Below are 26126 nucleotides of genomic sequence, written 5' to 3' on the forward strand. Positions count from 1 at the left end.
CCGTGGTCTGGCCATGGCTCACTACACGCCCAGCCGCTTCGTCAACCAGACTCAGGCTCCTCTGTTGGGTTTGTGTGTGGAGGTAGATGTGCTGCTGGAGAACTTGGAGGAGGGGGGTCCCAGTGTTCCCTCCGGATAGACCTCTCACAAAAGGGCTGAAGCCCGGCCATAGCTAATGTCATCCTTCATCTTGAGAATCAACATCCAACAATTTCACGACTGGGCAGCTCACTCCACACTCCACAGACATAACAAAACCCGCCAGTGTTTGCGACAGAGGGCTTTTCTAGATCATTCTTTCTTACATTCTAGTCCGTAAAGCAGGGATCCTCAAACTTTTCCATAAAGGGCCAGAAAGGAAATATTTTAGGCTTTGCAAGCTATTCAGTCTCTCGCAACTGCTCAGCTCTGTGTTGTAGCATGAAAGCTGCCAGAGACGGTACAGAAATGAATGGTTGCCTTGTGTTCTAATAAAAGTTTGTTAACCAAAACAGGTGGCAGGCCAGATTTGGTCCCTGGCCCACAGTTTGCTAACTATGGTAGGTGTATGCATGCAGGAGTGCCCTCACCCACGGGTAACAACTAAAGCATGACCAGAGGCTCCTAGCCATACAAGGTAGTACACACACGCACACGCACACACACGTGCACACACAGACCACATGGAGCCAATGAGCTACGCCGGCTCAATGATTGCCATGGAGTTCACATTTGATATGACATATGTATTTATTTATGTACTTATCTGATGGATGGCAGGATGAGTAGAGGTGGAAGGAGGTACCACTGCAGGCGAGCAGGACTATGGCCACTACAGAGGGAAGATCATTAAAAAAATTCTTGCCACGTGGCTTTGGGACATGGTTCTGTACTTTTATTTGAACAGCGATAGAGCTAATATTTTTGGAACTGTGATGGATCACACAGAAGGAGGGAGTCACTCCGGAAACACCTGATTCTGGCAGAGCTGGGAATGGGGCCAGGTTCCCCCGCCTTCTCAGAGGAGCAACCATCGTCACCCCCAGACCACTCTGGACAGGGGAGATATTAAGCACAAAATAGACAAGGGCTTCGGCATTTTATCTCAAAGAAGTGTTTTGTTCTAAAAGGTGTTTCCCTGGGCTTCGCTGCCTTTCACTCCCAGGAATATAAAATCAAAGGAAACTGGGGCATCGCGTACATGCACGTGGCGATTTCTCATTCGCCATGTTTGATAAAGTCAGTAAAAACCGGAAAGCAATATCCTTTTGTGTTAGGAGAGCCAGTTGGGGACAGTGAGGGTTGCGTGACTATCTCTACCCATGCATCCAGCAATGCCTCCTGCAGCTTGTTCCGTGCGGTCTAGGAAAGGGCCTGCGAGGAGGGTGCTGGTAGGGCCAGGCTGCTGAGGCATCACTGGTGGCCCCTACACACCCTCCACCGGAGACAGTGGGCTTTCCTAAGGCCCACAGGATTGAGAGCACCCTGTGTGGTCCCTCACTTCTCTCCTAAAGCAGCAGAATCCTTGATAATCTCGGCATCTTCTGGCTTGAGGGACCCCGCGAAGTGCTTCAGATGAACTTCCTCAGGCTGGGCAGGGTGTCTTTCTCGAGTACTTGCATCTCTTAAGAGGGGAACCAGGGCAAAGTTCTTCCAGTTCCTCCCTGCAGCTGAAAGATGGAATACTATTACTGCCTTGGAAGCAGCAAAACGATACCAAACAGTCGTTTGCTGGCATTACCACCCTCCAGATAAAAGGGGGCACAAGCACATCGGTGCTTCCGGAGCACAGGGATCAGTGCCATTTCCTCTTTCCTCACCTGATCAAGGAGCCTCATCTGCTCTGGCAGCTCCTAAATTCTCCTCCTCGACCCCACCCTGACTTGCTTGTGGCCTCAAGATTGTCCAGTGCTTGCTGCTCTCAGCCTCGGTTTCCTCCCTGCCCGTGTGGGAGGGAGAGCAATGCTGGGGCTGTCCTGGGAGCGGCTCCACACCAGATCAGCTGCCGGGTGATGAACACCAGCCAAAGAATCAGGATTGGGGGTTCAGGCCCCACCAGGGAAGAGCAGACTGGGAACAATGCCAAGGGAAACATGGTGACGCTGGGCCTTGAAGTGGGCTCTCATGTGTGGCCTGAAATCCCAGGAAGCCCCTGAGGAGGACCCGCTGTCACCCCCACAGCAATCTCCAGCCCCTCCCTCCCCCCAGCAACCTCAGAGAAGTGACAGCCAAGAGAGACAGCTGTACGTGCTCTCCTTCCACTTGCCAGAGCCCTGGTCAGCCAAGCCTTCTGGCTGGCCATCTTGGGTCTGATCTTTCTAGAAAACCAGCCTAAATTCACACCTTTCGCCCTCAGGCCACAATTCAGGCTCCTCTGCTGGTGTCCTGCACTGGTCACATCTCAAAGGCATCAGGAATATGGGAGGCTGGGCCCATTGTGACCATCCCAGCTGAATTCTCCAGGCCTTGGGTTTCCCCTGGGCCCGCAGGCTGACACTGGCCGGCCCCCGTCCACCACAGCCTGATACCAGCACCAGGAGGACGTTTCAGGGTAAGGCATAGAAGCAGGAAGCCTCCACGGGGAGACAGGCCAGGTGCTTACTGGAGACACCATCTTCTGGCTGGACGCATCGTGGGGATACCCCCCCTCAGAGACCGCTTGGCCCAGCTCCAGTCCCTGGGCCCTCAAGGAAGGCATGGGGCTCCCAGTGCCTGCTTCCCACAGCCCTGATACGAAGACCCCCTCACGTGCTCTCCCTAGCTCAGCTACTGACCACTTTCCTCCCTGCCCTTTCTCTCTTGCGTTCCCTCACCCCTTCCCAATCACACGTGCTATGTGGGTGGGGAGAGTTCCTTGTTACCTGAATAATCTGACTATTCATTACGGGAGTTTCCACTGTTACAAGGTTGTATAGGAAAGCAAAATCCTCAGGAAATACTCCCTAATTAAGCATAGGTGTGAAATCAGGGATCCTCTAAACATCTCCTAGCCCCTCCCCAAGTAACATGAGTGTGTGTATATCCCTGCCACTGGATCAATGTCTTTATTAATAGCACAGTGAATGTGCGATGCCTCAAACAGCCAACAATGTCATGCAAACACAGTGCAAATCAACTGCAAAGTGAAACAGCAAATCTTGTAAAAAGGTGTGTGGTTTCATGAAATCGATAAGAGCAATGTTGGAAAACTACTCAAATCACTTGCAAAGCCATCTTTGAATGGCTCTGTGGTGAAGCTGGACCAGTTAACAACCGAAAAAGAGATAATAAGTGTTATGACATGACACGGGGAGGGCTTCTAATGAAACTTGTGGGGAAAGTATAGGACTGCAGGATGCCCTTGGGAACACTGATGAAGCCCTTGAGTAGTTTTCCAAAAGTAAGCCTCTTAATAAAATAGATTTCCACTTCCAGCTCTGATGGAGTATCTAGTACTGGGCTAGCCATCCCGCTATAAACAATCATAAAACTGGACAAAATACATGCAGCAAATGTCTTCAGGCATAAGACAACAGACTGAGAAGCTGCAATTGCTGAGAGAAGTGAAATTCACAGGGTGAGCCCTGTGATCGCCCTAACGTATTGCTTAGGGACAAGTTCTCAGACTACAGTGCAGTGAGCTGGAGTCTAAGCGGACCGTGGCAGTGCCTCTGAGCTAAGGAAGAAGGGAGCAGAATTTTGAGCAGCCGAAGCAGCTAGAATCTGTGGGACAGGGTGCAGGAGAAGAGGAAGAAGGGAGCTGTAGGGGTAGAGGTCCAGAAGTCTTTGGGGTGGGGTCCCCCCAAGTCCTTGGCTGACAGTTGGGCTGTACTTGCACAGGCTTCTCAGACAGTGGCTGCTATGGGGTTGAAAGTGGGACAGAGACACCAGAAGTTGAGCCGTACTGAGGGATATTGGAGATCCAGCCCAGCCAGTGGAGAGACTTCCTCACCACCCTTTTTCTACTCTGAGGATCAAGCTAAAATACCAGAAATATCCTACTTACTGTACATGCACTAGAGTAAGATCTACTCAAGACCCACCCTAAAAAGCCTCAAACCAAGCCCCGACAAGATCCACAGTGGAAACAGTTTGGAGGTTGAGTCCTACAAGTTTGATGGGATTGGCAAATACCTTGGCATTTCCACAGATCTACCACAATAAAGGTTAAAACTAAGCCTACACAAGTTCAAGGTGATTCATCAGTAACTGAACTGCCAACTAGGATAAAAATTCAATCAACTGTCTCTACAACATATTATTACAATGCCCAGTATACAATTTAAAGTTACTAGACATACAAGAAACAAGGAAATGTGACTCACAGCCAGGAAAAAACTAGTCAATAGAAACTTACCCTAAGATGGCCCAAATGTTGGATTTAGCAGATTTAGTAGGTGGACAATCAAAAGCAGTTATTATAAATATGTTCGAAGAACCAAAGGAAAACATAAGCTTAATGAGGGAACAGCTAAGGAACCTCAGGAGAGAAATGGAACCTATAAAAAAAAAGAACCAAATAGAAATTCCATAACCAATAGCCTAACACTTGAAATGTAATATTCACTGGATGGGCTTAATAGCAGTTTAGAGACGACTGAGGAAAGTGTCAATGAATTTGGAGACAGATCAATAGAAATTATCAAATTTGAGAAATACAAAAAAATAGAGGAGAAATGAACAAAGCCTCAGAAACTCACAGGACAATATCAAATGGTCTAACATGCATGTAAAAGGAGCAGATAGGGAGACTAAAGCAAAGTGTATATAGTTTCCAAAATATGTTTCCAAACATATTGATGTACAGATCCAAGAAGCTCAGCAAACCCCAAGCAGGATAAAACCAAAGAAAACCATACCTAAGCATATCTTAGTCAAACTGCTGAAAACCAAAGATGAAGAGAATGTTTTGAAAGCAGCTGGGGCTGGGGTTGGGGGCGGGGGAGGGCGGGGAGACACACTACAGACAGGAGAACAGCAATGCAAATTACGGGTGAATTTTCATCAGAAACAATGGAGGCCAGAGGACAGCAGAGAATCATAGTTTAAGTGTTAAAATTAAAAACAACAACAACAAAACCCTGTTAACCTAGAATTCTATATCCAATGAAAATAACCTTCAAACACGAAGATGAAATCAACATTTTCAGGTAAACAAAAGCTGATATAAAACTAATCTATACTGATAGAAATTAGATAGTTACCTGGGATGGGGAGGGTGGAATTGACTACAAAGGGGCATGAGGGTCTTTCTGGGGTGATGGAAATGTTCTGCAACTTGAGTGGGGTAGTGGTTGCCTGAGTGTGTACATTTGTCAAAACTTATCAAACTGTGCATTTAAAATGTGTCCATTTTATTGTATGTAAATTACATCTCAATAAAGTATACTTTTTAAAGTTTGTGAGATATAAAAAAATGAGCTTCTCGATGAAGCAATATCAAACATGCAGTGTCATGCTAACAGGCAAGTTTGCCTGAGAAAACATGCCCTTTCCCTGAACGAGCCAAAAAAAAAACACAAAACTATCAACACTTGATTCATTTGTTCATTTAAGAGTTAGCAACATTGGGCTTCCCTGGTGGCACAGTGGTTAAGAATCTGCCTGCCAATGCAGGGGACACGGTTTCGAGCCCTGGTCCAGGAAGATCCCACATGCTGCGGAGCAAATAAGCCCGTGTGTCACAACTACTGAGCCTGTGCTCTAGAGCCTGCGAGCCACAACTACTGAGCCCGCATGCCACAACTACTGAAGCCTACATGCCTAGAGCCCATGCTCTGCAACAAGAGAAGCCACTGCAATGAGAAGCCTGCACGCCGCAACGAAGAGTAGCCCCCCGCTCGCCGCAACCAGAGAAAGCCTGCACACAGCAACCGAGACCCAACGCAGCCAAAAATAAATAAATAAAATAAATAAATTTGTTTAAAAAAAAAAAAAAAGAATCAGCAACATCAGCAAATTGGCAAAGTAGGCAGCTCCAAACACCCATGCCTCCACAAAAACATTTTATAAAAAGGCAGAAACTTTAGAACCAATGCAGTCAGAACTCTGGGAAACAGTCCAAGATTTATAGCAACTTAAAAGTGTTAGGGAGCTAAAACTACAAAACTCTTAAAAAACAAAAACAAAAAACACAGGGGACAATCTTCCTGACATTGGATTTGACAATGATTTATTGGATATTACCCCAAAAGAATAGGCAACAATGGAAAATAATACATAAATTGGGCTTCATCAAAATAAACGTTTTGTACATCAAAGGGCAACTCACAGAATAGGAGAAAATATTGGCAAATCATATATCTGATAAAGAATTAATATCCGGAAGATACAAAGAACTCGTATAACTCAACAATTAAAAAAAATTTTTTTAATGGGCAAAGGGCTTGAATAGGCATTTCTCCAAAGAATATCTATAGATGGCAAATACGCACATGAAAAGATGTTCAAAATCATTAGTCATTATGGAAATGTAAATCAATGAGATACTACTTCACATCTATTAGGATGGCTATAATCAAAACGAAAACAGGAACTAACAAGTGTAGGTGAGGATATGAAACCCCGGTACGTTGCTGGTGGGAATGTAAAATGACTCAGCTGCTTTGGAAAACAGTTTGGCAGTTCCAGTTCCTCAAAAAAGTTAAACCTAGAATTACCACATGATTCAGCAGGTCTACTACCACCCAAAAGACTGGATAGTTGGAAATCAAAAAGAATCTCGTACACTAGTGTTCACAGGATTATTCACACTAGCCTAAAAGGTGAAAACAATCCTAATGTCAGTGAACAGATGAATGGATAAATAAAATATGGTATATACATTCAATGGAGCATGATCGAGTCAGACACAAAAGGACAAATATTGTGTGATTCCTCTTATATGAAGTACCTAGAATAGGGAAATTCATAGAGACAGAAAGTAGAATAGAGGTTACCAGGGGCTGGGAGGAGGGTGAAATGGAGATAACTGCTGAATGGGTACAGAGTTTCTGTTTGGAATAATGAAAACGTTTTGGAAATAGGTAAGGGTGATGCTTACACAACACGGTGGCTATAATTAATGCCACCAAATTGTACACTTTTAAAAAAATGATTAAAATGGCAAATTTCATGTTATATATATTTGACCGCAACTTTAAAAAAAAAGAAAAACAGACTTAGTGCAGGGTTGTAATTGTAACTCAAAATGTGTTCAATATAAGACTAGGTTTGCCTCATTTTTAGGTAAATATCTTCCATTGAACCTTTCATTTCATTTCCACTGTTAAAATGTTTACCACTAATGATTAAAGGACTTTTTTTGGTAGTGATTTTCCACAGGGCTCCTCTGTTCAAGGTGCACATTTTCTCTTCCCACTCTTCCCTCCTCTGCCTGCCTGGATGTGTTGGGCCAGGTGAGAGTCCCTGTTTGTGTCTGTAAGCCTCACGGAGCTGAGGGCAGACGCTGGGTGTGAGGACTGGGGAAGAGGAGACAGGGCACCCGCAGGGAGGCTGGACGTGGGCTGACGGCTTCCTCTGGGGCACTGATGACCAGGGGGGCGTGCAGAGCCAGCGGGCACGGGCACATGGTGCAGGCGTGCGAGAGAGCACGGGAGCGCCCATGACTAGGTGGGTGGCTGACACCTGGGGCTGCTCCAGGAGTGGGGGACCACGAGGCTTCAACTGCCCACCTTCCCCTCACCTCGGCCCGACCGCAGGGAGAAGCTCAGGGTGCGTTTGATGCCGTCACAGTTGCCCGGGTCTTCATTGATGATGCCCACGTTGGTATTCCAGGTGGTCCAGTTCACCTCGTCCACCCTGCAAGGGGAGGAGGTGAGGGAGCAGGGCGCTGCTGGTCCACGGCCAGCTTCCCAGCCCCGCAGGCCACGCCCGTAGACCAGGATGGGGAGACACAGCTGGCGAGAGGAGGGCCCAGAGGGGCCTGCCTTTTGGACACCACCCCTGAAGATGAGTTCTCTGACCACACTGTGGGACCCAGGAACTTTAAAGATTGGATTCCTGGTTCCGACCCTGATCGCTAGGTGACCCCTTCTGGACGCCTCATTTTCCAGTCTTTCATGTCTGGGTCCCACCATCTGGGATCTATGGTGGGGCCCCTATGCCCACAGTCAACCCCTAGGGCAGCCCCTGTACCTACAGCTGCCTTGGGAGAGTCCCTTATGTTCATGACTGGGCCCAAGAGACCCTGAGAGAGGCTTATGTTCCCACAGCTGGTTCCAGGTGGGTCCTCCATACCCATGCTAAGCCGTGGAATGGCCCCTGTGCCCACAGCTGGCTCTGGGTGAATCCCCAGGCCCACAGGTGAGCCCTGAGTTAGGCCTCTGTACCCACAGCTGATTCTGGGTGGGTCCCAATATCCATAGCTTAGCCCCCAAGTTCCCCAAGCTTTGATTCTTGCCTGGGAATTACCTGAAACACCACCTGTAGTCGTCCTTGCCGTCAGCTGTGTACCCCACCTGCAGCAGCTTGCCTGAGCGAAAGGCCGTCCTCATACACTTAAGGAAGCTCTTCTCCGTGTCCAGGATGGTGATGGCTCTCTGCAGGACGACACAAAAGGCAGAGGGGCAGGGGTTCATCCAGGAGCCGCCCCTGGCTGCCAGTGCCACCTGCCAAGATCAGCGTCTGCAGGGTCTCTCCTGGTCCCTGCGCCTCCGAGCCGGACCTCCAGAGCCCTCTGCACCAGGCTGGTTCCCACAGCCAGGCGGGTGCACAATCCACGGATGGAGCTCAGACCTGCACAGGCGCTGCTGGTGCCTTCCGGGTCTGGGCAGGGCAGCCGTGAGTTAGGTGGGGTATGCCAGCCCCAGTCCCTCCCCTGAGGAGCTCACAAAGGGGCAACGTAGTGTAGTGGTTAAGAGCAGAGGCTCGGGGGTGAGACCGCCTGTGCCGAGTCCTGGCTGGGCTACTTACTGGTTACCCTGGACACAGATACCTAACTTCTCTATGCCTCGTGCCTTCATCCAAAAACGGGGAGAGTGAGAGTGCCCTCTTGGTAGCATTATTGTAGGATTAAAGAGAGCATGTAAGTAAGACACTTAGAACAGTACCTGGTGTAGAGCCAGTGCTACTTAATAAGAATGACGCTTTTATTATTAGTTGGAAAGGCAGACTCAGACCAGGTGTCTCAAAGATGCAGCTCTCAGGGCCCATCCCATATTAGCTGCTTCCCGAGTCTGGTCTCTGGTGCCCACTCTAGATGGAGCTCCTCTGCGACAGGCACCCCCGTGGGGCTGAACCCTCCATCTCCTCCCCCCAGGGACTGCCCAGCCCACAGTAGACACAGAGTCTGCAAACACCTGCTGGTGACCCTGGGCAGGGACCCCCCTTTGGGGGGAGCCAGAGGGAGCCAGCGGAGGGAGAGGCTGCTGCCTGAGCCCGCGGCCTGGCTAGGCTTTCTGCACCCTCCCCAAAGCGCGCAGGGGCCCGGGCACCCAGCTGTGTGGGGCAGCAGCCAGAGCAGCCGACCCCCTCGTGCTGCACGCACCCCGCCAAGCGCCCACCTGCAGCTTCCAGATGTTCTTGCTCTCCTGTGCGATCCTGTTGACTGTCTCACCCATGAGGGCAATGAGCATGTTGAGCAGGAGGATGTACGTGAGAACCACATAGGCCAGTAACAGGATGACAAAGACGGCCTTGAAGTCATAGTTCTCCGTGAACTCCAGGTCGCCCATGCCGATGGTGAACTTGAACAGCTCCAGACAAGTGGAGTACAGGCTGTTGTAGGAGCTGTCCGACGGCCGGCAGCCGGGACCTCGCCACCTGTGCGACGTCGTCTCAGCCGACACGGAGTCATTCTTCCCATCCTCAATCAGCGTCACCACCGCTATAGGGCATGGGGAACATGTGGCCGGATGGAAGCCAAGACCCCAGGTTCCCCAACATGCACACCCGCTACCCCCAGGATGGGTCTGCAGCAGGAACTCTGGCTTGGCTATGAGGCACCTTTGTGTGATTTTTGTTTTTAAAAGCACTCCCTGGGCTTCCCTGGTGGCGCAGTGGTTGAGAATCTGCCTGCCAATGCAGGGGACACGGGTTCGAGCCCTGGTCTGGGAAGATCCCGCATGCCGCGGAGCAACTAGGCCCGTGAGCCACAGCTACTGAGCTTGAGCGTCTGGAGCCTGTGCTCCGCAACAAGAGAGGCCGCGATAGTGAGAGACCCGCGCACCGCAATGAAGAGTGGCCCCCGCTCGCCGCAACTAGAGAAAGTCCTCGCACATAAACGAAGACCCAACACAGCCAAAAAATAAATAAATAAATGTAGTCATTAAAAAAAAAAAAAAAACTAGAAAAGCAAAATAATATTTAAATAAATAAATAAATTAAATAAAAGCACTCCCTTCTTCAAAACTATCAGTTTTTCATAATATACTGTTTTATTAATAGAAACATTTTATCATCATCTGCTAGGGGAAAAAATGCTAAAATAAATATATAAATATATATGCACAATGTGATACAGCCACATTTGTGCAGTGCACAAGCTGCCTAACCTTACATGTCAGCCCTGGGTCCACATCTACTTTCTCAGTCACACCTTTGTCTGCCTGTGCCCCTTAGAGGGTAGCCCAGAGCCAGCCCATTCCAGAACCATGGGGGCTAAGCAGCTCAGATCAGAATGGCTTCTTGCTGCATTCTGCACTCTTCTTTGGGAGATGTACTCCAGAGCCTGAGAGCTTCTGTAGCAGTTGTGCCCCATGGTTACTGCATAACCCCCTTGGCCTTATCCCCTCCTGTGGCTCCTGATATGCAGGGCCTTCAGACCAAGTGCCAGAGCCCACACTAATCCCTATCAGATCCCTTCCAGTCAAAGCTGCCCATCACTCCCGGACAGGATACCACGTGAACCATGGAACAGTAGGACTCAGATGGGAATCAAAGCAGGACTCAGTTGCTCAAAAAATGATGTGGTGTGTCAAAAGGGCACAGGAGCCAGCTGCAAGGGACTCCTAATGACCATTTCTCAGAGAATTTGAGCATGAAAAGAAATGATGATAGTAAGGAGTTATAACTCACTTAACAAAGTGAGAATCCACACACACACACACACACACACACACACACACACACACAAAGAATCAAAGAGGCCCTACTAATGTAAATAAATAAATCAATGTAGGAGAATGGAAACCCCTTCCATTACATTACTGTAGGGAAAGCTCTTCCAGACAATAGAATGCCAGCTAACAAACGTAAAAAGAATAAGCTAGAAAATTATCATTTGGCAACCATCACAGGATCAGGTGATTCAGGTGGGAACCATCAGTGGATGCTAAAACCACTGGGTGAAAGTTTGATGAGAAACAGGATATTTACAGTCACAAAGCATCGCCTCACAAATCACTTATCAATTACAAAGGGAAAGATAATAACTTGACAGTGGATAAATCTGGTAGACCTACCAAAACCAAGTAACCAAAGTTAACATCACCAGAGGGAATGTAAATTGGTGCAGCTACTATGGAAAACAGTATTGAGTTTCCTTAAAAAACTAAAAATAGAGCTACCATATGATCCAGGAATCCTACTCCTGGGCATATATCTGGAAAAAACAAAAGTTCTAACTCAGAAAGATACATGCACTCCAATGTTCACTGCAGCACTATTTACAATAGCCAAGACATGGAAGCAACCTAAGTGTCCACTGACAGATGAATGGATAAAGAAGATGTGGTATATATATACAATGGAATACTACTCAGCCATAAAAAAAGAATGAAATATTGCCATTTTCAGCAACATGGATATACCTAGAGAATATCATACTAAGTGAAGTAAGTCAGACAGAGAAAGACAAATAGTATATGATACCACTTATATGTGTAATCTAAAAAATAATATTAATGAATCTATAAGCAAAATAGAAACAGACTCACAGACATAGAAAACAAAACTTACCATTATCAAAGGGGAAAGGGAAGAGGGGAGGGATAAATTAGGAGTATGGGATTAATAAATACAAACTGCTATACATAAAATAGATAAGCAACGAGGATATACTGTATAGCATAGGGAACTATATTCAATATTTTGTAATAGACTATAATGGAAAATAACCTGAAAAAACATACATATATATGTGTAACTGAATCACTTTGCTATACACCTGAAACTAACACAATATTGTAAATCAATTATACTTCAATTTTAAAAAAAGAACCACAAAGTTGTCACCAGAAATGGGACAGACAGACATCATGGGACTCCTGATATAAGGAAGACACACATTACTTCACTGATATTCTGACCAAACACGTATACCTAAATCTAATTGTGAGGAAACATCAGACAGACCCAAACTGAGAGACATTGTAAAAACTGGCCTTTACTCAATAAAAATGCTAAGATCACAAAAGAGAAGGATAGATTGAGGAACTGCTCCCAAATGAAGGAGACTAAACAGACTTGACAAGTGAATGTAATGTGTGATCTGGGATTTTCATTTCTGTAAAAGATATTTTTAGGACAATTGGTAAAATTTGAATAAGGCTGGAAAATTAGCTAATAGTCCTGTATTGATATTAATTTCCTGATTTTGATCATTATGCTGTGTTTATGTAAGAGAATGTTCTTGTTTTTAGGAAATATACACTTAAGTATTCAGCAGTAAAGGATTGATCATGTCTGCAACTCACTCTGTTCTTTTAAGTATGGTGTAGTGTGTGTGTGTGTGTGTGTGTGTGTGTGTGTGTGTGTGTGTGTGAGTAGCTGGGAGAGAAAGCGATTTTTTAAATGTGGTAAAATTTGGGGAATCTGGGTAAAGACTATAGAGAAGTTATTTGTACTATTCTTGTGACTTTTCTGAAATAACATCAAAATTTTTAAAAATTTTAATTGAGCCAAAATGCAGCTATACTATAGGTAAGCAGCACTTCATACCTCTAAAATGACTTAAAGTCTTTTATGAATCAATTTCTAGGTTCTCCTACTATTTCAGTGTATTCACTGGCCATCTGCTCTGTCACCTGCAGACACACACCTCAGTGGGCCTCTCCCCACCCAGCCCTGCAGGGTCCTCAGGAAGCTGAGGTCAGCGGGAGCCCCTGCCCCCCACCAGCCCTGACCAAGCCCGTTACCTGTGGAAAACCCAAATAAGAAAACGAGGTAAACAAACATGAAGCGACACAGGTCTCTCAGGATCATCTGCAGGAGAGAGCAGGCTTGTCAGAAGCAAATCAAGGCCCGGGAGGGGCCAAGGGAAGGGCCAGGACTGTGTCGGCCTGGGGGTTCATCTTGAGCCCAAGTGGAATCAGAGGGCAGACAGGTAGGTTTGGTTTGGTGGTTTTCAGCTCAGGTGTCATGAGGGAGTCACCACAGCTCCCCCCCCTCCCGCCCATGGGCCTTTTTCTGGTGGGAGAGGGGGGCCTGGCATGTGGCGGGTCAAGTTTCAGGGGAGCCCCCTAAACCTGGGTCAAGGCCGGATTGCCTCATTGTTGGGGAATTCTCTGCAAAAGTGGGTCTTAAAACAGCACCTCCCCAGACAACACACAGAGGGTGGATGGAGTTTGTGGGACCAGGTCCCACACACTCAGGAGGTAAACGGGCTCTGCGGAGAACCGCTCAGGCACCGGCACCCACCTTCTCAATCATGACAGCATAGATGCCCATCTGCTGGAAGCCGCGGGTGTAGTAGAGCATGTTGGTCCAGCCCATGGCCAGGGAGAAAACCATGGAGGCCACGTACTCCTTGCAGTGGCAGAAGTATAGCACGACGGTCCCCAGCATGAACAGCGACTGCACAAAGCTGACGGGGGAGGGACAGCAAGCCCTGTCCATGGGCACCGGGGGGCCTGCACCCTCACAGACAAGACCCCAGATGCCTGGACCTCTCCTCAGAGGCACAGCCCCAGGCCACGGGTGAGCCGGGGATGACTGTCCTCCCTCCTTTAGCCCATGAGTCTCAGTGGGAGGACTATCGCTCCCAAGAGGCAAAAATCGGTTCAGGGGGTGGGGGGAGGGGGTGTTGCATGTGCAAAATCTTATCCTTTTTACACGCAAAACACAGATATAAATATAGTACATAAACACATATATAGTATATTTGTGGTAGGAGATTTCATGGGAGGGGCAATTAGGAAAAAGAATTTCTAAAAAGGCAATAATGAAAAAAGGCTGAGAAACAGGGCTGTAGCCCCAATAGCCTCCCTGCCCAGTCCCTGGGAACAATAGCCTCACGGACAACAGAGAACCTAGGAGGCCTAGGCCTCTGAGGAGGGCAGGCTGTGCTCTCCTGAAAGAACCACAGTTAGAGTCTGCTGGTCACACCCTCAAACTCAGGAGCAGAGCCAGGGAAGATGTCCTTTCACTCTTTAGTCTGGTGAGGGCTGCCCTAGTCGGAGCCCTGGACAGGCTGGAGGATGTCTGGACGATCCTATGATCATTATCCTACGACGATCCTATGACAGGGTCTGCTCAGTGGTCCCTTCTTTACTTATTCTTCCCAGGTCTCCTTGTTCATCATGGCCTCCTCCCGGAAGTGCCCGCCCAACAACTGCATTAACACAGAAGACCACACTGACCACCCGACTTCCCATTTGTGTGTGAGAACCCAGCAAAAAGCCACCTCTGTGCTGATGTGAGTGTACTGAAAACTAGTGTCCCTAAACTGGCTCGTTAATTGGAGTTCTGCTGCAAAGAAAAACTATTCCTCGGCATCTGCAGACCCTTGGCCAAAATAAGAACTGACGCCAGCTGACATAGGCAAATGGAGTCCCCACCTAGGAATTCTGGAAGCTGGGAAGTAGTGAACAAATGGAAACTGACCTAGCAGACCCAAGAAAGCCAAATCCAAATCCATAGTGGGGAAACCTGAGAACCAACTCGTTTAATCAAGGAAACTCAAAAGGCTTAGGCACCTCTGGAGGGGAGGTGAAGAGACTGACGTGAGTAAGAGTGGAGGTGTTGTCTCTGAAGAAGATAAAACAGAGGGTCTTTGGACCCGGTTTCATCAGACACCCATGAAAGCACTGGTATTTTACCCAAAACAGGAGATTATGTGATTTCTATACAAGACATTACGTAAAGCCCTCTTCTCCACTCAGCTCTCAGGAAACTGGCAGTTAGACTTCTTCCCTCCGGACAGAAGATTGAAAAGATGCAACAGATTGACTTTGGACATTTGCCAACAAATTGTTTATCTAGACCAGACTATAATGCAGCTAAAAATTGATAAGCCCCATTCACACATTAAGAGCTTCCAACCAGCTTTTCAGTCCTCCACTCTTAATCATGAGCAGATGTCAAAGATTTCCAAATATTCTGAGAATGCCCTCTACATGAAAGAGAGAACAAAACAAGCAAATGGGTATCAACAATGTGGAGAAAACAAAAGCTATGCAAAAAGAAACGAATTATCAAAAACTATCTTAATAGTCGTAGAGAGACAAAAGAAGATATTGCATCTAGGAAACAAGAATAAAGTGTTATAAAAGGGAACAAATAGGAGCTTCCCTGGTGGTGCAGTGATTAAGAATCCGCCTGCCAGTGCAGGGGACATGGGTTCAAGCCCTAGTTCAGGAGGATCCCACATGCCGCAGAGCAACTAGGCCTGTGCACCACAACTACTGAGCCTGCGCTCTGGAGCCTGTGAGCCACAACTGCTGAAGCCCGCACGCCTAGAGCCCGTGCTCCGCAACAAGAGAAGCAACTGCAATGAGAAGCCCGCGCACTGCAACAAAGAGAAACCCCGGCTCGCAACAACTAGAGAAAGCCCACGTGCAGCAACAAAGACCCAACGCAGCCAAAAATAAATAAATAAATAAACATTTTTTAAAAAATTAAAAAGGGAACAAATAGAATTTTTTAAAAAGAGCACTTAGGAATTAAAAACATGATATCAAAAATAATAAACTCAATAGAAAGACTGGAAATTAAAATTGATTTGAACCTCCCAGAAAGAAGAGCCAAAAATAAAGAGACAGAACACAAGTGAAAAAATGTGAGAACTAGTTCAGGACTAGGTCAGGAGGTTCAATATACAAATCACAGGAGTTCCAGAAGAGAGATCAAGAAATAATTCAAGAAAATATACAAAAAATAAAGGACATAAATTTATAGATTGCAAGAGCCCACTAAGTACCCAGAACATTGGATAAAGATAAATCTGCATCAAGAAACATCAAGTTTCCAAACACTAGGAATAAACAGAAGATACTATAGGTTTACAAAGAGAAAAACCAAAACAGGTCTTAAAAGAGGATTCAGAATCAGAATGGCTTTGGACTTGTCACATTTAATATTGAAAGCAAAGAAAAAATGGAGAAATATCTTCAAAATTTTAAAAGAATCTTATACCCAACCTCGCTATCAACCAAATGTGAAGGTATAGTAGAAATATTTTCAGATGTGCCAGATTTAAAAGAAATTCCCTAGCACCTGGAACATACCTGGCACAGAGTGGACCCTCAGTATTCCTCACCCAACAAACGTTTATTGGGTGCCTTCCATCATTCATTCAGCATGTTTGTGAAGCCCTACTATGGTTCCAGGCCCAGCGGATGTGAGAGAATGAGTGAGAATGAGCTGATTGCCGTAACCCCAGGTCTCATGGCCAAAAGATGCTATCTGCTACAGGGGCATAAAAGTCAGTATCACTTACAAAAGCATCTCACTGTAGCTGTCCACAAACAAGGTCTTCAGTGATGGCCGTCTCTGCAGGAAATATTGAATCTGCAGGTAAACAGAGTAAGATCCCAGGAAAGGTTAAATGGTGAGCACCCAGAATGCTTCCTAAATGGAGCCACGATGGACCATGGGAGTGCATGAAAGCAAAGATAATGAAGACAGTGGAACAGGATGGGTCAGGCTAATGGGGTAATGTTATGTACTCGGTCAGGAAGATTTTTTAGAATAGAGTGGAATTACAGCTATACCTAGAAGCAAAGATGGGAAGGAAAACCACCAAAATGTTATTAATTGTTGTGCTTGAATGATGGAATTGGGTGATTTTTTTTCCTTCTTTTTAATTTGTACTTTTTCTTCCTAACTTTCTCAAAGAAGTTTGAATTACAGTAAAAATTCTTTAACCATCCTCCACCGAACTAACTCTCCAGGACAAACCAGTGCTCTCCACTCCCCGAAAACATTCTGACAGATGCCCACAGTGCATGCTCCTCTCCAGGACACCCACACCCTCCTTGCCCTCGCACTGGGTAATCCTGTTTGCCAATAATGCTTTTTGCCCACTGCACTTGCTACTACAGCTTTGTACTTTACTATAATATAAACTAGGAGTGTGAAAATAAACAGAAACAGTTGTTTCTGTGAAGACAGAGTCCAGTGATTTGGAAAGACTCCTTAAAGGTGAGTAACTAAAAAAAAAAAAAAAAAAGAGGTGCAGCTTAGATCAAAAAGATTAAGGGAAAAAAAATCACAATAATCTCAAATTCTGCATTCAGGTCCCTTCGTACGTGCAACAGTGGTTCCACATATATTAGAAGAATGGCCAAGGAATATGCGTGTTCGAGTTTTTAGTTAAAATAAAATGGTTCCAGTATACATATAGATTTCTTTCATTATTCTGAGCTTTAATGGGCTGTTTCAATTAATTAAACAACTACTAGTCATGATCCTGTCTCTTAAGAGGCTTCCACTCAAGCAGCCACATAGCACAGGGAGATCAGCACGGTGCTTTGTGACCGCCTGGGGGGGTGGGATGGGGAGGGTGGGAGGGAGGGAGATGCGGGAGGGAGGAGATATGGGAACTTGTGTATATCTGTAGCTGATTCACTTTGTTATAAAGCAGAAACTAACACACGATTGTGAAGCAATTATACTTCAATAAAGATGTTTAAAAAAAAAAAAGAATAACTAAAAAAAAAAAAAAAAAGAGGCTTCCACTCTATCTCTGTAATTAAATATTACATTCAGTGGAGAGCCCTGACTGCCGGTCTTCAAGCATGACTGCCCTGGGTCTGCAGGGACCCACTGGGCAAACCTGCACCCTCCCACAGCCGTGAATGCCTGAGGATTCTCATCTTCACCTGTGTGTCTCTAAGCTCCTCTATCAGGGCTATTACGTGGCTGATGAACTAAAAAGTGGGTGAGCACTGAGTGAGTCTCTTGACTTTTTGTTTTGGTGATAGTGGAAACTCATGCAATTGGAAGGAATGCTTACCCCTCGGAAAAAAAAGTAGACTCCCCCTGCTACAGAAAGAATCTCTCCAGTGACTCGGAAATAGCCCCCAACGGTGTGTTTCAGCTTAAAGGGAGGCTGCAAAGGGCAGAGAAGTTAGTGATTCCATTCACTCATTCATTCACTCAACAAACAGTTACCTGGTACAGAGCCCTGCGATTAAGACCCAGCCCCTTCTGGAGAGGTTCAGCCTCCATCAGGAGAGAGAGACACAAATAAAGACAATGCATAATTATGGGGACACCTGCAAGGAGGCCCCTCTGTGGGACCTGATTTCCAAAGTGGCAGCTTCCAGCTGCTAAGAGGAGTGTCCTTACTGTACTGTGCTGTCTCCTGGATGATATCCTAACCTGGAGCTCTGCTCGGCTGGGAGGACGGTGGTGGCATTAGGTGGAGGCACCCTTACAGATCCAATGTCATGTGCTTCCTGCTGTTCCCACAGCCTATGGCGAACCCCTGGTCTCCCAGAACTGTCAAGGTTCCCCACGGATGGTGGAGGGAGAGACGTCACACACACACACACACGCGCACGTGTGTGTGCGCACGCACGTGTGTGTGTCGTCCTTGTGTTTCAGCCACAGTTTTCCAGAGTGGGTTTCCTTCCAGCCTATCATCCATGTTTCATAAGCACTAGTTCACTAGCTTGTCTCATTAGCACATATTTCTTTTCTCTTAAAATAAAGTCATTAGATGGCCTTAATAGTTGTATAGAAATCGGGTTTCACCTAACTAGGAAGTTGAGTTTTTCAACCAAATTTACAAGCAAGGCAACCTGGAGATAAAGGCAGCAAGTTAAGTGCTTGGATATTGAATGGAAAGGACTCAATTCAGAAACTTGAGGGAGTCTATGGCTCCTGGTAGCAGAAAAAGTCTTGTCTTAAGTTAATCTGATGCATAACGCAGGGCCTGGCTTAGAAGAAGCGCTCAAAGTATATGTCCAGGGAATGAATAATGTGCAAGTGAGAGAACAAAAGCAGGCAGGGGAGCGGGCTGGCAATGGGCTCAGGGCTGACACCACCTGGGACCCTGAAGACACCCAGCCGAGCAGAGAGCTGCTTCTGGAGCCCCAGTTCCTGCATCCTTTCTAACCTAGTACTCCCCCTCTGCAGTCAGGGACCTCAGCGACCACAGGCTCGGCCTCTCAGAACCCGGAGGCTAAAGGAGGGGCTGAGAACAGGAGGGGGGTGTGAGACGACCAGGAGACGGAGGACTGAGCACAGGGACATAAGATCTCCAGGTGACTCTTCCATGTCTCCAGGGTCTGGCCTGGGCCCGTGGTCTCGGGGTCTTATAGGAACACCCACCCCCTCCCCTCGTCCCCCGCAGAGGCCCGAGCCTCAGGCGCACCCGGCCTTCCACAGGCCTGTAGTAGGCGGCCGTGGTGAAGATGATCATATACAGGCAGTAGATGAAGAAGTTGAAGTAGAAGATGCGCTTGACGAATCTGTCCCACTTGTCCTGCAGGAGGCGGTTGAGCGGCTCCACTAAGAGCATGTCATGGCGATTCTAAGGGGAGCAAAGAGAAGTGAGCCTCACCCCCCCCACCAGGACCCGTCTCACAGGACCACATCACACCCACGTCTCTGCATGACCACGCCCTCAGCCCGAGCAGCAGCGGAGGGTCACAGCCGGCTCCCCACGTGGCCCACCCTGCGGGCCTCAGTGTCTCTGTTGTGCAGCGAACAAGGGGTGAAATCGGACACATGACCCTAAGAGCCCCTGACACTCGAGAGCGTACCAGTGTTGCCCGACATTCTATGCCCACTCTCTGTAATAACGCTCTTCCAAGAGCCTACATCCTTGCTATTCCCACAGTATCGGGAAGAGGCTGGCACAGGCAGAGCCTAGCATGAGGCTGCTCAGGGAGGGGCCTCTGCATTCCTTAATTCTCCCATTTCCGGCCCTGAGTCAGACAGGCTATCCAGATGGGAGTGGCAATTACCTACGCATGAGACTGAAGGGAACCAGGAAGTCTTTCCTGCCATGAGTGGGCCCAGTGCCTGGGATACCACCATTACAAGTATTGCTTCGGGGCAAAAGTCCCACATCAACCAGCTCTCTGTAAAGTTCAAGTATTCCTAGGATGTGGATGAGCCAAAATCAGGTCATCCTAGCCTTTTTGGGCCATTGAGTGCAACTCTGGCCCAGGCTGGAGCTCCCCAAATAAGGTCCATGTTCAGTGTCTTCTTGAGTACCTTTGGGGATGGGAAGCTCTCTGCTGCCCCAAGAAGCTTGTCGGGAAATTCTGCTCTCTGGAGCAAAGTTGGTCTTCTCTGCTTCCCACCAGTGGTCCCTGCTCTGCACTCGGGGCCCCAGTACTGCATTCCAGCCCTTGAAAGCCTCCAGAGATGTGCAGATGGCAGCCGTGGCCCCGGAGACTTCTCCTCTCTAGGCCAAACACCCCAGTCCTTCTTGAGGTTGTTTCCTACCTGGGCCAGCCCTCTGGGAACACTTAATCAGGGATTCTGAGTCAGAGGGCCCAGATTCAGCATGGCAGCCCAGGTGGGCGCTGACAGGACAGAACAAAGCAAGCCAGGCCTCTCCCTTCTCTGGATTCTGCCCCTGTAGATGCAGCCTCTGCCCTGTGAGACATCATGGCAGCCCGTCATCACCAACAGCACAGACTGCAGCCCCCAAAGTCAGCCTCAGGGCCCGGAGCATCTGTCACCTTAGAAAGAGGGGACAGCAGTGGTGGAAGGATAAACTTTTCATTAAGTGGCATTGGGACCCTCATTTGGAAACAAAATAAGTAAGACGCCTACCTCACACCTACGCAAAAATCAATTCTTGATAAATTTAAAAGCCAAACATAAAATACCTACAAAGGAGCTAAATATAAGTATTGGAAGATATGTGTGCAATCTTGAAGTGGAAAAGGCTTTCCAAAGCAAGACCCAAGTCACAAAAGCTATGAAAGAAAAAGTCTAACCAATTCGACTCTCAAAATGAAAACTTTTAATAAGCAAATGATGCAAATGAAGTTTGCAAGAGACTAGGAGACTAGGAGAAAATAAGATATCTGAAACATGTGCAATAGAGAAAGGATCAATTCATTTTATAACGAGAGCGTCTACACACTAAAAGGGTAAGGCAAACAGTCCAGTAGAAGAGATGGCAAAGGACAATGAACAGGAAATCTACCAAAGAAATTTGAATGGTCGAAAACACATGAAAAAATTCTCAACCTCACGGTAATCAAGAAAACAAGAATTAAGACATCAATGAGATAGCATTTTGGGCTCCATGGGCTTAAACTAGGTTAAAAAAAAAGATTGGTAATACCCAGGTTGGCAAGGACACAGGTAGATGTGTACCCACGGGTGGTGGGCAAGTGCATTCATGCAATCTTTTTGGAGGCCATATTTTCTGACTTAGCAATTCCAGTTCCAGGTGTCCTTCATAGAAAAATTCTCAAACCCATGCCAAGTGGCCGGTAGCATTGTAGTAGGAAAAAAAAATAATGAAATAACTCAAATGTCATTCTGTGGATATTTACTCCCCATTCCTGCTATGGAATACTTGCAGTAATTTTTTTTAATAAAGCAGACTCATATGTGCTGATATAAAACTATCTACAGGGACTTCCCTGGCGGTCCAGTGGTTAGGACTCTGCGTTTCCACTGAAGGGGGCCCGGGTCTGATCCCTGGTTGCGGAAGATCTCGCAAGCCGAGCAGCGCAGCCAAAATAAAAAATTTTTAAATTAAAAAAATAAAACATGTCACTAAGTGAAAAATATGGTTGTTCTGTACTATATATAGTATAATCCCATTTATATAAACAAAATGAAGCTACATGTTTTTATATGGTAGAAAAGGAGGATTCTTTTCTTGTCTATGTATTTTTGAAATATTTAAGTTTTATGGGAATATTATCATATATTGTCTGTATGATGCAGGAAGACATTCGGTGGGAATGAATGGGGAGATGAGACCGCAGGATGTAGGCCCCGGGTAGCAGGTTTCCACTGATGGGAGGACAGGCAGAGCCAGATTAGGGAGTGGGGGTAGGGGCTGGGGTGCAGTGAGACCCAAAGCCCTTCCTGGCTGGGTCCCAGCCTCGGCCCACTCACAGGTGTCTCACTGCTGCTGTAGGCAATCACCTCCAGCACTGAGTTCTTCTCACAGGTGTCGATGCAGGAGAGGTCGTACAGTGAGGAGTGCACGGGCCCGTAGGCCCACTCAGTGAACTTCCTGGACAGGTGCCTGCACTCGGGCTCCTGGATCTCCCTCTGGAGAATATAGGCCAGGACCTGCCCCAGGGATACAAGAGCCTGTTAGAGGTCAGCCTGGGGCCCTGCACAGGCTGCATCCCTACCAGCTCTGCTCCAAGAATAATTCTGCTTCCCAGCCCATTGGAGACCCCACCCAAGCCCCAGGAGAGCCCCAACCCCATCTAGCAGGCTCCTGACCACCATCAAGATCAACTTCCCACTGCCTCAAACCCCAACTGCAGCCACATCGGACCCATCACCTGATCACACCTGGCCCCCTATTTCTCCCATCTCCCAGTGAAGGACTGCAGTGGTCCACTCTAGAAAACCTCAAGCCAGAAGGAAATAAAATCCAAGAAATAAAACCAAGGTTATAAAGGTTATAAAACCAATGTTCTCATCCTAAGAGACTCAGTATGAACAGAGCCAAGCTCCCAGAATCCTCTGGTACTGAGAAGCCCCTTCCCCTCCAGTTCCCAATTGCCCAGCCCCACCTTCAGCCTTGATGGCCTGACGTCATCCACAGGCTTGGGCCTGCCCCACCCCATTAGGACCCCATATCACCCAAAAGTCCTACCTTCCATGAAAAAACACCAAGAGCTTCTCTTTCCATTTCACCCTCAGCTCAACCCACCCCCATCCCCAGACCCCAGCGCCCCACCGGCATTCTGCGTCTTGTCGGTGGTGCTCAGTGTTGGAAACCAGAAACGGCCACGCGTGAGCTGATGAATTCTGCTCGGCATCTCACAATTCCCCTCGCTGACTCTAATGCCCCCTGCCCTCCCTCTACAGGCTGGTGGGGCAGCACCAGGGCTCTGCACAGTGACGATGCCAGAAGCTTAGGAAGGTAGGCAGGCCCCTCCCACAGCACCCCCTGCTCAGGCCTGATGCCCCCTCCCTACCCCGATCTTCCCACTCCTGGCGGCCAGAGCCAACGGCGTCAGCCCCTTCTTGTTGGTGAGCTCCTCCAGCTTCAGCGCAGGGTGGAGTCTGGCCCCCAGGATCAGAATCTCGTTGTACATGCTCGTCACAAACTTGGTGTTGTCGGCCGTGTTGTCAGCCACCTCCACCAGCGCGTGCAGCACGGTGTTGCCCATCGAGTCCCTGGCGCTGATGTCGGCCGACTGCCAGGAGTTCTGCAGCAGGAACTTCACGGTGCCCAGCTGGTTGGTACACGCAGCCAGGGAGAGGGGCAGCTCACCTGCAGCCAACACAGGCAAGCGGTGGGCTTCCCCAGGAAGAGACTGGCCCTTGCACCACCCGGCCTCCAACTCCCCCCACCCCGTCTCCACCTCAAACCTCCCCTTAGCGATCATCGAAAAGCCAAGTGTCTACCGCGTGGTCTCCCCACCAAAATAGAAGCCAGGCCGCCCTTTGGTTTTCTTAAAGAAGTCCCCATTGGCCGCGGCCTGGACATCGGCCCCGTTCTCCACCAGGAGGGTCACCAGTGCCATGTTCCGTCTCTCGATGGCAATGTGCAGTGCCGTCTGGCCTGTGGAGGACGCGTGCTGTTGGCTTTGCGCCCGTAGTCCTGCGGGGGGCTGCCCGGACAGATGCCGGGGGTGGGCCTGGGCAGAACATGCAGAATGACCCCCCACCAAAGGAGGCCCAAGGAGGCCCTGAGGCAGGAGTAGAGACCCCCAGAGGAGGGAACACCAGACTGGGAGCTGAAGGAATCAAAATTGCCCAAGTGTAAGGAGCACCAAGCCATCGGGCGGGGCGGGTGGGTGCAGGGACCCCCAGGACCAGGAGATCCCGACTCAGTGGCTGGACAGGGAGTAAGGAGCTCAGAGGCTTTCCCGGGCCTGACGGTCCCCCCCTGACTCCAGGCAAGCTTGCGGGCAGAGCCGTGCCGGCCCGGCCCTCCTCACCCTTGTAGTAGCTGTCCGTGTAGCTGGCGTTGACCAGCTCCTTCAGGCTGTCCGTCTGCCGGGCGATCTCCAGGAGCAGGGGGATGGTGTCATTCTGCCCGTTGTGCAGGTTGAGCATGGCTTTCAGCAGGCAGGTCTTCCCTGTGTCCGGGTCTGCAAGACAAAGTGGGGGTCAGAGCAGGCAGCACGGCGGGGCCGCTCCCGGGACCCGGCGGCTTCCGGGCCACCTTTGAATTCGCTGTCCATGAGATGCTTCTTGCTCTTCTTCAGAAAAAGCAGCAGGCTCTCCAGCTCCTCGCAGTTATTCTGAGCAACTGCTTCAAAGATCTTCCTGCGATTGTAGAGCTTGAGGTTCTCGGCAGCAGAGTCCTGGGATGGCTGCCTATGGACCAGAAAACACCTTCGTTTCATACTCTGGTCTCAGCCCTGAGGCCTTCAGAGCCTGTCAGGCAGCACAGCTAAACCCCGAGGCAAACCAAAAGGGGAAAAAACATGATACAAAACCCACCGCTCAGTCCAGGCTGTAACAGGGAACAATGGGGCACGTGTACCCCCGTTCTGTCCCCACCCTGTGTGTAGGCATCATCTAGAAAGTCTTTGCAGCCTCCACTTCCTCCAATACCCAGGCCACTCACTTCCCTGCCTGCTCAGAGGCTGGGGGAACCTGGAGGGGATGGAGGGCAGGGGTTTGGCTGGCCTCTGCTAAGTGAAGAAGCATCCTCACAGGGCCACAGAAGTCATCCAGCCCTGTGCAGCCCCTGTCCTGCTTCGGAGGAGGTGGGAGGCCTGGTGGACTCTCGCTGGAACTGTTTTGTACTCTGTCTAAAAGCATCCTGCGCTTGAGCCTTCCAACTTAAAGTCCTCATGATTAGGGCTGGTGAGCATTCTAAGCCTGGACCCAGAGATCGGCCAGCAGCTAGGATCAGCATATATGTCAGCATGTGTGGCCACATGTCCCGAAGGTCCTATGAGTACAGACACTGGACCAGGCGACCTCTGGAGGCCCCCCAGCTCCCTAGCTCTATGACCTTCAGCCCATAAACTCGAGTATCACATGGTGTCTCCATGGCTGGGGCCTCAGCCAGCTGGGCCAGTTAGGCTCCTGGTGGAGAGGGAGGCTGAGCTCCAGATGCAGCTTACCTGGCACAGGTGGGACCATCCCCAGGCCTCTGGACGATGACAACAGGGCTGACTGTGATGGCCGGGCAGGATGCCAGCTGACCTTCCTCAGAAGAGCAGTCCATAAGGGATGTGTCCTCCGAATCACCCTTTCCAAAGAGCCGGCTGCGGCTCTTGGCCGCAGGGAAGCTGTGGGGCTTGGCTGGAGCTGGCCTGGAGTTAGGGTCTCCATCTAGGGGCTCTGGGCAGGAGTCCTCTTGAGGCAGGTCCTGAGATTCCCATAAGTCTGAGCTCCCCCATTTCTTCATCCTGCCAGATCCTCTGTGGCCCAAGAGGTGGCCTGCGGGTAGCCACCGAGATCGGGTTTGTTCCCAGCTGGAGGGCTGCATGACCCTAGCCCCCACTGCCCTTGTTGCAAAGGCCCCTGTGAAGCAGGACAGCCCAGAAGTCCAACAGCTGCTGCCCCCAGCCTTCCAGAAAGGAAGCTTTCAGGGGTGTTGTACCTCCCACCCCAGAGGCCTCAGGGGGAGCAGGCCTAGCAGCCCCATGGCCAACAGCCTCCAGGGATGAATGAGCCCCCAGCTTGGAACCATCAGGATGGATGGATCACTCCTCTTCTCTGGGCCTCAGTTGCCTTGTCTGCAGAGTAGGGATGATAAACACTGCTCTGCCTCCCCCCAAGATCAGAATAAGGGAGACAGGAGGAGAGGCTGCCTCCGGCTGTGCATTGGGGGAGGAGCTCAGTGACGAGGATGGCTCAGCCCCAAAGAGCCGAGCAGTCTGCGTCCCCAGGAGCAAGGTGGCTGGCAGAGACCGACACTCACACTCCACACT

At 48.8% G+C, this 26126-nt stretch overlaps 1 protein-coding gene across 1 annotated transcript; it reads right to left on the reverse strand.

Moving 5' to 3' along the window:
- Positions 1–1476: 1476 nt before the first annotated feature.
- Positions 1477–25615, reverse strand: TRPV1 (transient receptor potential cation channel subfamily V member 1). The gene is made up of 15 exons (XM_059907394.1): positions 25314–25615; positions 24401–24555; positions 24174–24326; positions 23654–23794; positions 23205–23503; positions 22162–22341; positions 19439–19597; positions 18074–18169; positions 16556–16626; positions 13537–13702; positions 13035–13101; positions 9462–9784; positions 8371–8498; positions 7643–7758; positions 1477–1649 (listed from the first exon to the last, which is right to left on the reverse strand). The coding sequence occupies exons 1-15, from the start codon at positions 25598–25600 to the stop codon at positions 1477–1479; spliced, it is 2514 nt and encodes an 837-aa protein (XP_059763377.1). The 5' UTR covers positions 25601–25615.
- Between the last annotated feature and the right edge of the window lie 511 nt (positions 25616–26126).

This window comes from Balaenoptera ricei, chromosome 20 (assembly GCF_028023285.1).
Source record: "Balaenoptera ricei isolate mBalRic1 chromosome 20, mBalRic1.hap2, whole genome shotgun sequence".
In the NCBI taxonomy this organism is placed as follows: domain Eukaryota; kingdom Metazoa; phylum Chordata; class Mammalia; order Artiodactyla; family Balaenopteridae; genus Balaenoptera; species Balaenoptera ricei.